We start from the raw sequence: 13,264 nt of genomic DNA, 5'->3' as shown, positions 1-13,264 counted from the left end.
ATACTCCAAAGCACTCAATGAACTGGTAAGTCATGGTGAAGCTATATTATAGACACCATACACAGACCAGCTTTAGACCAATCTGGAGTCTGCAGCTGGAGCTAGGCCAATGGTGAGCTCTCTCCAAGCCAAGACAGTGTAATAGGATAAGGTGCATAACACAGCCAAGCACTGTAAATGAGAACCAGAGACATTTCTAAAATAAAGTGACACAGCAATATGGAGACAACAGCCAACAATGCTGTAGTGTATGGATTTTAAGACTATTAAAGGTAACTTGAACACGCCTATCAATGTTTTTAAAGCTCCCTACAATCTGCAGAAGTCATTTGAATTCATTTTTTCTTTGCAACATTGACAAACCATCCCCACCCCATCCCATACACACAAGGACACACACACGCCTGCACACACGCACACACTCACAAACACTAAATCTTGGGGTTAATTCTCCTGTTGATGTTTGCTGTCTGCCAACATCCACACCGAACACACTTGAAATAATGCTTGACAAAATGGCTGTTCACTTAAAAGGTCTTTTTAATCGTACATACAGGCATGGTGAAGACGCAGCTGCACATCCTCTGTGAGACATAAACAAACAAACAGAAACATATAATACAGTAATGTAGAAAAGCACATGCCAGGTCAGGGTTCTTTAACATGCATAACATGCAGGTCTGCACATACATAATCTGTGTTCATACCACACGCACGCAGTTCACACCAGACCCATAAGTACAAAAAATCTCATCAACCTGCTACATTTTTATCACTATTTTTGCAATGATAAACTCTGAGGGAGGAAAACATCTACGGTAGCTGGTTACATGTAAGAAAGTGAACAAAGGTAATAATAAAAAATACAAAAAAATGAAATGCTTCACAACAAGACATAATATCCTAATCATAGACCTATACAGTACATTTCCATAAACACGTTATATACAGTACAAAAAAAGGAGTCAAATAAATATATTCTGAATTAAATACAACATTAAAACACGAAGACTGTGTCACACAAGCAAAGCTACATTTCTGAGAGTATGATTAATTCCAGCACCATTTTACCCTCCGTCTTTTAAAAAAACCACATTCAGACAGTGTAGTTTTAATTCTACACAGGAGAAAAGTGTCTTCTTTATTTTGAGAAAAGTCTTGGCTAAATTATTCCATCTGTACTCCCCAATGCTTTTGCAATAGATTTACTTTGCAGACCTGGGTCAAATATGTAATTGTTTTGGATTAAAATACCTTTCTGTAAAACTGAACAAACCAAAAGGCAGGAATTGCACTTTTTGAGAGCATTTCATAGGTTCCAATACACCAGAGTAAAGTGTAGAAAAGCATTTGAATCCAAAACGATTACATATTTGACAAAGGTCTGTTGCTTAGTGCTCAAAACAGCACTTTTTTTTTACCTCCATGTAAAGTTTGGTGCTCAGAAGTGGTTGGTCAGACTGCACATGGTGAATGGTATTCACAATTCGACTTGAAGGACATTTTCAGAGAAATATTGAAATTATAGCATTCATAGTAACCTAATATACCATAAAGGTGGCTTTTTTTTTTTTTACACGTTGTTGTCTTTTCCATGCAAACATTTAAGTTATTCATGCTATATATGTAAGATAACCCACCACACATTTCTCAAAGTTCTCTTTGTTAAGGATCATCACGGTTAGTTCAGATGAAGGCATTCATTGTGCAGTGCCATTGTGTAAATTATATTATAACTATATAAATTATATTATAATTATATTATAACTTTTTGATTATGAAAAGTGTACTGCAAGAATACGTCCCAAAAGCAGAAAAGTACATCAGTAAGAACAAAAGTCTATTAGCAACAGAAATAAATAATTAATCGATACAGCTATCCATGCATGTGGAATATTCTCTCTCAACTATTTTCTCATTATTCAGTGATGTACACTCGGTGAGCACTTTATTAGGTAGACCTGTACACCAGCTTGTTAATGCAAATATTTAATCAGCCAATCATGTGGCAGCAACTAAATGCATAAAAGCATGCAGATATGGTCAATAGGTTCATCTGTTTCTCCGACCAAATGTCAGAATGGAGAAGAAATGTGATCAAATTGACTTTGACCGTGGAGTGATTGCTGGTGCCAGACAGGGTGCTTTGAATATCTCAGAAACTGCTGATCTCCTGAGATGTTCATGCACAACAGTCTCTACAGTCTGCAGAAAATTGTGCGAAAAACCGAAAACATCCTGTCAGCAGCAGCTCTGCAGGCAGAAATGAGAGAGGTCAGAGTAAAAGGGCCTGAGTGGAAGCTAACAGGAAGGTGACAGTAACGCAAATAACCACACACTACAACAGTGGTATGCAGAAGAGCATCTCTGAACACACAACATGTCAAACCTCAAAGTGGATAGGTTACAGTAGCAGAAGACTTAAAAAAAGAAGTCTAATAAATACCTAATAAAGTGCTCACTGAGTGTATATATAATTGACTTTCAATAGGAGGTAAAGAAATGTTACTTTTACCAAGGGGACACCATGAAATGTCATTAAATAAGCGTCTGCTTTCATTCAGAGTAATTTGCTTCAAGGTGCTTCATGGCATTTTGAAAGCCAATCCACAAACAGTGAATGTGGTTATCAGCGCACCAAGGTACTAATAAGGAATAATATACCATTGACCACTAGAGGGAGACACTGTATCAGCAACACTGCATTGCATGATCGGCTGTTTTGAGTGTCCATTCATGGATTGGTCTCAGTACACCAGACCAGAGGCTGCTGATCTTGGTCATTCATTAATAACTTATAGAGACCGAACAAACCTGCTGCCTTCAGTTATCAATGCTGAGATTTCATGAAGAAGATTTGCAGGGAAATCAGATCACTTTATTAAACACTAAAAGAACAGCTACAAATCGTGAAGTCTCCCTAAGGCAGCTGTTTATGAAATGCATTCCCTGGACGCAGTGACTACACAATTTCACAGCTAGACTTTGGAGTGAAAATATGCAGCGTCTGGAAGTGTGTGCTGATAGTAATGGGTAGGTGAGATTTCAAACAGCTCCCATAAGGAGAGTCCCCCTGGCACTGTGTGCTAAGATACGCATAATAATAACAATAATAATAATCTGCTATTTAGCTTACACTTTTATCCAAAGCGACCTGCAGTTGATTAGACTAAGCAGCGGTCTATCCCCCTAGAGCAAAGCGGGGCAAAGGGCCTTGCTCAAGGGCCCAACAGCTGTGCAGATCTTATCATAGCTACATCGGGGCTTGAACCACCAACCTCCCAGGTTAATTCATGGGAAAATGCATGACACTGCATGTATTAAGAATACCCAAGATCCACTCTACGTGCACTGGTCTAAAATTAATTCGCCAGTGCAGTGAGCCCGGGGAAACGAATGCAAAAAAGATCATATTCTGAGTACATCAACGTTCAAGCTGTACACTACAACAAGTCCACTGGCAGTGATAGAGCATCAGTGGTTTCCATATTTATGTCTGCAGTTCTACTGGCCCTTGGGTTCCACTACTTGTTCCCCTGCCCACGGAGGAGTACTTCCTGCTTGCGTGTGCTGACAGGAAATGGACCCTCAGTTGCCGTGTGATGTCTTTGCTCTTTAGAAAGGGCAAGATCTCCAAATTTCACCAGAGCTTTACCACCCCTCATCCCGGAGACCTTCCAAACATCTGCTAATAACTAGGCTGAGTGATTAATAAAGACCAGCCTGCACCTCACTTAAACTTTATCCTGCTCCACATTTATCCCCCTTGCATTTTTTTATTTAAATGTGGAATATATTTACAGGAAGGTGTCTACCGGTGTTCACTGACATTGACACTAACCATAGAGGAGATTCATGGGAAATTGTGACAAATTACTTCAGGAATTAAGGGATTTAAGTAAATGATTTTGGGATTTAGCAGATTTAAGTAAGTGTGATAGAGATACTTGGTTTGGGCTTCATAGTTATAGATAAAAATAAAACTGAGGCTGTGTGCCCATTCTGGAACAAATATCTATGCCATATGTATAAAATATCACGAAAAGGCACCACAGACGTGTGAATAAAACACTATTTTACAATCAAACTTTCTTCCTTTGAAACTATTCTTGGCATAGATATCAACGTTTACATTGGTCATTTAAAACATTAATAATCATGGAAAATATATGGGAATGTAAAGAAATTCATTCCCATAGATATCATCAGGTGGATCCAGTCATATTCTGTTTCACTTTATGATGCAACATGATGCAATTATACTATGAAACTGATTTTTCTCATCATTGAAGTTTCCCTGCGAAAGACCGTTGGCTCACAGACTCATTTCCGAGCGGAGGCTGGAAAGCAATATCCCGCTTTCCGTGCTGCGGGATCAGAAAACGGCAGTTCCGCACCTATCAAGCCCAGATGAGGAATTGAGAGACGGGAAAATATAAAAGACCTGAATTCACAGGGCGAATGAAAATAGTCACTGTCGCAATCTGAGTCAACGCCCCCCCACCAACCAAGAACGCAAGATTAGAAGACAGCAGCCAGAGATGAAAGTCACAATGTCCTAATATGAGTCTGTTATTTCTATACATGCTACATGTCTTTTATCTTCTTTGTTTTTTCTTTTTACACATTTCTTCTGCCATTGCCACATTAAGGAGCAGCTACATACAGTACAGTGCATAAACACCATCCCTCTTCCCGTTCACCTTTGACAAGGGATAGACTACCCTCACTTCCTATTCCTGTTCACCTATGTACACCTCTGCCGCAAGCGCTTGCAACGACATTTCAAATTTGGGATTCGGGAGAGAATCACTTCGGACTCCCTAACCCTTCCATTTGTCTTATTTCATCTTTACACCTCTCTCTCTCTCTCCATTCATCGCTCGTATTCAATTGAGACCACTCATTCTTTCTCTCCCTGTTCTTTGCAAAGTGGCTTGCATGCAATGCGCCACGACCTCTTGAACAGCGCCCCCTGCAGAGCCAGGGTGTGAAGCATCTGGGTGTGGCAGCCATCAAGCAGGGAGCCTGGGTTCGATCTTCAGAGAGAGCTCGTAGAGGGTGTCTTCATCCATGGTCAGAGTTTTATCCAGCAGGTACTGAGTCACCTGGAGAAAGTTTGTAGATTTAAGTGTAATGCGCTGGGACTGATCAGGTTGAGAAATAGTAGGGGGCCTAGGACAGAGCCCTGATGCACACCTGCTCAAGACTTACCTTTGGTTGGTGTTCTATCCTGTAGGGAGTCTGCTGAAACTGTCGGATCTCACGGATGATGTGGGATATCTGCAGGGGACAGTCAGACAGACAGACAGACTCAAACCAGAGAACACAAGTACTCACTGGGGGTATCTGCTCATAACCTAGTTCTTCCCAGCAAACAAAACAATTGCAGACAACTTACTGTGAAAAACATTCACAGTATATTCTTTACAATACTAATGAAGGGCCAATTTATGATGTGTAAAGAACACTGATGCTTATATTGCTGTTTATTGATTACGCCATGATTTATAAGTACACATTGACTATTTAATCCTTTCTTTTCATAAAGCATTCTATTCAATTTTTTACAGGATTGACTGAGGAATTCATTTGTACCATTCTCATCTTGGAGAAGTTGACCAGGCCCTCATCTGTGAAATTGGGGGTGCCCTCCTCAATGAAGGCCAGGTCCGTCAGGTACATGCCCAGGTAGGGAACGCAAGGGGGGTTACAACTAGGGGGTGCACACAGGGACGGGGAAAATTTTTGTTAGTCGCACCTCCGAATAGAACAACGATAAACAGAAAGATGCACTGGCCAGAGGAACAGAAAGAATAGGTGGCTGCATACTTTTTCAGTGTTTCCCTCAGGTTCTTGAATCTCCCCTCAGACGACACGGTCTTCTGCAGCTTGTCCATCAGAGCTTTAGTCTGAAAAAATTGTTTTTATTCAGACATAAAGCAGAAGCAAACAATTCATTTTAAGTGGGCCACAGTTTTCCTGCTGGCTATTAGTCACAAAAAATTATCTTGGAACACAGGAAATGGCAGTTATGAGAATCACTTCCTTGCACACAGGTAACAGGTAACTTTACAGTCCCTGATGGTGTACATGTAACTGCATAGCCAGCTGAAGCCTTCAAAGCCTATGTTCAAAAGAGATCTCTGAGTTAATCTCATCAATTCAACAAGTTAGTTAGTTAAAATAATAATAAAATAATAAAGGCGGTTACCATGTTTTCGCCCTGATGAAAGAGGAGGAGGCAGACAGCCTGCACTAAAGGCTGCTGTAGAGCTCCACCATTGTGCAGAACTCACCTGCTTGCACACCTTGGCCCAGGTCTTCTTCAGCCTGTAGATGGCGCTGCGGTTGAGGGCGGAGGTGATCTCCAGCACGCCGTTGTAGTTGTTGAGGCAGCGGCAGATGTCGGCCACCGCCACCCACTTCTCTATGGAGTTGGCCCTGGAGCCCACGTCTGTGTGGGTCATGATCTGGGAGGCCACCAGGTTACTCATCTGGGGGGGACAACGGGTGGTTGGGGGGGTGAGAAGTATTACAGGGGAGGGGGAACCAAACCGTTCTGCAGTTTGTTCTAATGACCTTGATATGCACTTTTTTGTCGGTCACACTGGATAACAGCACCCGCTAAGTAAAATGTAATGTAATGCGACATGGCTCAGGCAGTAAGAGCAGTCGTCTGGCAGTCGGAGGGTTGCCGGTTCAATCCCCCGCCCGGGCTGTGTCGAAGTGTCCCTGAGCAAGACACCTAACCCCCAAATGCTCCTGACGAGCTGGCCGGCGCCTTGCATGGCAGCCAATCGCCGTCGGTGTGTGAGTGTGAGTGTGTGTATGAATGGGTGGATGAGAAGCATCAATTGTACAGCGCTGTGGATAAAGGCGCTATATAAATGCCAACCATTTACCATTTTACCATTTAATGGGGAGCGCTGTCTTAACTTCAGTCATACGAACTCAAATAACATCCTGCTCTTTTGCAGAAAATCCCAATACCATGAATCAGTTTGTAAAATAGAAATGAGACAGAGGTACAGAGAGAGAATGGTTGTTTGCATGTGGTGAGAGAGAGCGAGAGAGTGGGAGAGGGAGAGAGAAAGATAGAGAGAGAAATAGGTGTTTGTAAAAAAGTCACAAAGAGGAAGAGGAGAAAGATGGAGAGAGTCTAAGGTGTGCCATACACAAACAGCACAGTACTGAAGACATCACAGAGCGCTTACATCATTGAAGTGCTGGCTGGTCTTCATGATGTAAGGGGTCCGTTCCGTTTTATCCACCTTCATCCAGCCCTGACCCAGGAATTCCCTGGAGGGCCGGAGAGAGAGAGTCACAAACATGCTAACGACAGCTGGCACTGCCCTTTTCCCCACATTTACCCCACCTCTCTACCCCAATTTCAATTCTATAAAAATGTATTTCAGTAACTGCTTGCTTTTTAGATTGCTATATGTCTAAGAATGCCTGCTGTGCTCACAATAATCGGTAATGTCAAGACTTTGATTGACACTCAGTCCTCAGTGCATTCTGAATGCAGATGCACTGTAAATACCTTCCAGAGAGAAAAGAATGGTGCCAGAATTGTCCCCCAATTCACAAACAGTAGTATCAATTCAGTAATCAGAGAAATTATTATTTTTAAAGGCACAAAATGGAATGGTGGAGGACAAAATATTATAGGAGATGACATCACGATTTACACTTATAGAAAATGACACCACAATAACTGTTATTGAGAGTGATATAACAGTGATGACATCATGGTGGTGATGCACTTACTCATACGGGATGCTTCTGAAAACAATGTGGTCCAACAGGGTTATCTGCTCTGCCAGCTCCATAGCCGACAGAGACTCGAAGCACTCCGTTTTGGGGCACTCAGCCTGGGAAAGAGAGGCACACACAGAGGTTAGCAGAAGAGGTTAGCAGCCCTGTTTTCTTATGAAAACAGGGCTCACAGGGAACTTTCTTTCTTAAAGTAAAACAGGGCTCACACATTTCCCTCTCTGGGAAAACAATAGAAACGGTAAAGACTCACTCCCAAACATTCTGAAAGTGTAGGTCTGACACATTGTCTCAGCTTTCACTGAGAAGAAGGAAACTTCCTGAGCGTGCTAATGAGTTTTAACATGGAGTTCATGCAGAGCCAGTACAGCTGGAATTAAACACACAATTACTGAAGGTGTGCCAATTAACGAAGGCTATGGGGCCATGCCTGCACCCATCAAACCACATTTTCAATTAACACAGGGGGTGAGGAGATGTAATTAAAAAGAGAGAGGTGCAGCCCTGTAGAGCTTACAGAGAGACACATTACACTGAGATGCTTACAGCTGGGTCTGTGTGCACACACAGGCACACACACACACTCATCAAGCATACACACATGCACACACACACCTACACACACATGTATGCACTCACACTTGTGCACACACATACACGAGCATGCAAACATACTCATCAAGCATACAAACATGCATGCACACACACACACCTACACCTACATGCATGCACACACACGCATGCACACACAAGCATGCATACACACACAGCAAGCATACACAGACGCGCACACACCCTGTTCACTTGAATATGCTGCTGGTGCCTGCTATGTATAATTAGCATGACCAGTGCCTCACTAACTGGAACAATATTCCAACATCAATAGAGCAGAACACACAACAGCTTAGAGGAACAAATACCATTGAACTGCCTTTTACTAAACCTGTCTTGTGTTACAGTATGTCGGAAAAAATCTCCAGGCTATTATTTCTGAGTCATACATAAAACGGTCCTACAATACCTCATCCAATGTGTTGAAAGTCATGCAGAGAGAAGCACTTTGAGAAGGACGGGCACAGACACAGTAAAACCGAAGGGCTCTTTAGCAGTACGGTTTTAAACAGTGCTGGAGAGTAAACGAGACGATCCTCAAACGTCTCGAAGATGAAAGATGCCATCACAGCCTGGTTCAGTCGTATCCCCGTTGCTCTCTCTCCCCGAGAGCCTTCTCTATGTCCTTTGACGGTTTAGTGGTTGTTAGTAGCTCTTCAAAGGTAGTGAGATGGGCCACCTCGGTCCAGAGCTCATTTAGGAAGCCACCTGAGAGGGACGTTGTCATGATGAGTTGTGAGTCAGAACGTTCTCAGGGAGTCACCAGTTCTCCCAGTGCAGACGTAGTTCTGGGTACTGTGGCAACCTAACACTCTCCTCACAGGGTGATGGTCTCCATAGAGCTGTGAGTGGGAGTGGTCCAATGAAAAGTATTTAACCCGTTAATAATGACGGGGGGTGGGTTTCCTAACTCTCCTTTCAAGGGACTGCACAGAAAAGTCCAGAACATGTTCAAAACCTTCCATCCAAACTGGCAGGGAGACACAGAGGCAAAGCATTTGTAAGCCTGAAGCTATCTTCTGAAAATCTTCTGAAATCTCTGACTTTATCTTCATTTTAGTCTCCTACATGTCAATCATCCTCATCCTACAAGCTTGTGTGGTTACTATCGAACCATAGAAATGGAAACCATAGAGATAACGGTGTGTTAGACCATGCCATCCATGACATAATACTAACACTCAGAATGTAATTCTCCGGTACATATGCCATGCTGTTGTAGCTGAAATCACACTGACTTGCAATTCAAGCCACTCTGAACCACTCACTCTGCATGACTGTTCAGGCTAATTAACACTTTTAGCACGCATTTCACGTGTTCAAACTGCATCATCGGTTAAGTCACGGTTCCACAATCTGCCTATAGGGGTCACCGAATGATTACAATACCCAGGTCCACAGATTCAACCCACTGAATGGAGACGAAAACTACAATGTAAATAACAATTGGGCCTCAACAGCAGAGGTTTAATGCTTGAACCTCCAGTGTAGGTGTAACTGTTGACTCACTTTGACAGCAGCTAAATGAAAAACGTGTCCTACTGATTCACACATCCTCTCGGGTTAGAATGACAATAGCTTGTTGATGTACAAACTTGAGTTGTAATTATGTCACGTTTGCCATTTCTGAACTTTCTGACATCGCAATCACAGCAATGACATCATAATACAAATCATCAGAAACAGACATCATATTGTTTGACCTTTGACCCAGGATGGTCTTTACAAGGCTGTATATCATCTCAGCTCACTTGGGCAGCAATCAGTTTTGAATACATTCAAAATAAATGACAGGTTTTTAAATTGTTTGACCGCCCAAGTCATTACTCTGGGATAAAATTGCTTATGAACCCGAAAAAATATAATTACTTTTTCAAATGAAAGCTGACAGTGCCACGCACAGAGAGACACACATGGGGGCTCTCCTGTTACCCAGAGGAAAAGGCGCACTTCAGTAAGACAACTGTCCAGGTGAGTAACCCACAGATGACCACGCCCATGTCCTTAAAGGTATTGTGGAGGACATTTCCTTTGCTATGTGGATTAACAAGAAGTTGAAGGAGCTATAAAAACACACAATGGGGACAACCATCGAGAGACATTCAACAACCATGCCATTAACATACAGGGTGCTTGGAGATCACTCCATCTGTTATCAACATACAGCTCCCAGCATGACCAACATCGAACTCCTAGCATGCCCTATAGCAGGGGTATGCAACCCTGGTCCTGGGGTGGCAGTAACTTTTCTGTTTTTTTTCTATGTGAGCTTGATCACAAGAGTTTGATGGATGATTAAAAGTCTGAGGCTGAATATTCTGAAATGGTGAAATGCTACAGTAAGTGCCTCCAGCAATGGAGAAAACCTCAGGACCATCTCTGGCACTCAAGGACCAGGGTCGCCTACCCCTGACATATGGGAATCAGCAGGACTTCAGCAAATGTTCTCAAACTACACTTGCAGACAGCACAAAAGTCAAACCAACGACGAGCAACAACAAGAGATTCAGAAATAGACAGGAACAAAACAAGCTGTACGTGTCAGAAGCACAACAACGTCAGATGCCTGCCGTTTCTATGGCTACGTTGGTTACACGTACTCACCATCTGCAAGATGTCCTCTATCCGGAGCTGCGCGTCATCCTGGTCATCTTGAGAAAGTGCACTGTGGGAAAGAGATGCTCCACGTCATGTTTTTGTTTGCTCCCAGCAAGCCAAAATAATGTCCTTCAAACACTGCATCAAGGATGGATTACAGGCTGAGCATAAGGAGAAGCCCTCTCTGCCTTCAGTGTTTAAGCGTGCTTCAACCTCTTTTCCTTGAATCCGTCCACTCTGGAAGTCTTTCTTGGATTCATTTTTGGCCTCATTGGTTTTTGGTGGAAACTTGGGAAAACATTGGTTTTCATAGTTTTGTCAGGTCCAAAACAAAGTGTTTAAGTGTAATCTGGACCTCCAGGGGGGTAGGGGGCACTGTGACTGACCTTAGTATGTTTGCTGTGGCTTTTCTCTCCTGAGGAAGCAGGTCAGGGTCTCTCAGGACCTCCTCCAGCAGGCAGACCACTCCAATCTTCAGCTCACCGCTCATCTCAAAGTCCTGCAAACCCAATCACAGCACCGCAGTGGTCTTGAGTGCACTGTCCCTGGTCAATAACCCAGACTCCTCACTTATCAAGCTCATCACCTTACATTACTGACCTTGAACTCTCAAAAAAAAAAGTTCCAAAAGGAGCCCTGTGATTCGGTAGAAGAGTCCTATTTAGTTCAAGGGTTCTTCATCAGGCAAAATGGTTCTATGTCTGAGAGCATTCACACTTCACACCTATGATAGAGGGTTCCATAAAGAACATGGTTCCTCTATTGAGACAAGAAGAAGAAGTGTGACCAGCCTGACATGCTAATGTGACAACACAAATATCAACTTGTGATTCTGAATGCTTGGGGACTCCAAATGGGGGCGGCAATCCAAGCCAAATCGACTGATTGACCAACGAAAGAACGGCAACTCAGACCAGATATGACCAATCAAATTGAAGGAAACTAATCTGTGATATCCCTTTCCAGATGTGAGAATTGACAGCAAGAGGCCAATTGTAGCAAATTGGAGATTCACTGTAACCAAGATGGGTTCACCTCCCATTAAGATGGTTCCAGTGTGTAGGACATCCTCCATGGCCCAGAATGGTATCATGACCGTGCCAAACAGTATCAAATTGTACTTCCCTCTAGGGTCTTTCAGCGCACTTATCCCTGGTTATGGGTATGCACTTTACACTTCGTTATACGTTGCTCTGGATAAAAGCGTCTGCCAAATGCCATGAATGTAATGTAATGTAATGTAAAAATTGTGACTGGCTATGCATGGTTTATATTAATATAAAGCTAAGAAAAGCCCTGCTGTCTCCTAAGTCAAGCCATGACCGCAGGCTAAGGGAGAGCCACGAGGGAGACCCTTAAAGACTCCACGTCGGCCTCCGTTAAACGAAAGCCTTGACGAATGCGCGGTTTCGGCTGAAGAGATGGCGCGGTCGTCCTCCTCTGACGCTCCATCGGATCTCATCAGGGGCTCCGCTCATTACCCACAGCGCGCTCACACCCGGTCAGGTCACGCTCGGCTCACGATTGTGCCCGGGAGCGGTGAAGCGTGGCGGAAAGCCCCCCTGCCCCCGCGACCAACGCATTCCATTACCGCCATTACCATTACCGCTATCCAGGCTATCCAAAGGCTGATGATGAGACTGACCCTGCAAATCCCCACACCTGCTGTGTTGTTCTGTTAAACTCATTTGTGCCCAACCCAGTTAAAACCTTTAACATTTCTAGCTGTCTGCTTCCCCATCTATTTAAAAAAATGGTACCAGCCTCATTTAGCTTAGTCTCCCTTTTCCAGACATGTCAAGCTAAGACCTGCTCTCATCTCCACCCCATTTTCCAGAACTTTCCAACATTTCCAAAATAATTATCCAATAGCTGTATAGTATATGTGAAAGCAAACCGTACCTTTGGCTAAGATTTATATTTTTCATTCAACTTTACCAAGTACCATGTAATAAAAAAAACCAAAACAAATTTTGATTCGAATCAGACAGTAGATACCCGTCGTGATCCCTCTCCTGTCTGTGGAGGCACGGGCCAGGGAGGGCAGGAACATTAGTGTTAGCGGTTGAGTACAGAGTCGGGCTGGGCGCTCTGAGTGGGCTGTGACAGGCCTGTAATTACGGACAGCCATCGCGCTCCTAAAAAGCACGGGGATGACGGCACACACTCACAGGCCACGCATTAGCAGCCTGGAGTGAAGCGCCTGGCATTTCAGCTTCAGAGCGAGTCGGGGAGGGGGCAGAGCTGTGCAAGGCCAGCAGAGCGTAAGGAGTGC

The 13,264-nt window shown here is 43.4% G+C and overlaps 1 protein-coding gene across 1 annotated transcript in view; it reads right to left on the bottom strand.

Moving 5' to 3' along the window:
• Positions 1 to 522: 522 nt before the first annotated feature.
• LOC133141144 (ras-specific guanine nucleotide-releasing factor 2-like) overlaps positions 523 to 13,264 on the bottom strand; it is a 66,798-nt gene continuing 54,056 nt past the window's right edge. Inside the window, 9 exon segments of the mRNA XM_061261562.1 lie at positions 523 to 5,108; positions 5,215 to 5,283; positions 5,599 to 5,716; positions 5,833 to 5,912; positions 6,300 to 6,497; positions 7,218 to 7,302; positions 7,774 to 7,877; positions 10,996 to 11,056; positions 11,376 to 11,488. Of these exon segments, the coding sequence (XP_061117546.1) occupies positions 5,016 to 5,108; positions 5,215 to 5,283; positions 5,599 to 5,716; positions 5,833 to 5,912; positions 6,300 to 6,497; positions 7,218 to 7,302; positions 7,774 to 7,877; positions 10,996 to 11,056; positions 11,376 to 11,488 (921 nt within the window). The 3' untranslated portion in view covers positions 523 to 5,015.

Source organism: Conger conger, chromosome 11 (genome assembly GCF_963514075.1).
Source record: "Conger conger chromosome 11, fConCon1.1, whole genome shotgun sequence".
Lineage (NCBI taxonomy): Eukaryota > Metazoa > Chordata > Actinopteri > Anguilliformes > Congridae > Conger > Conger conger.
The sequence above is the reverse complement of the archived record's forward strand: the minus strand, read 5'-3'. Positions and strand labels throughout refer to the sequence as shown.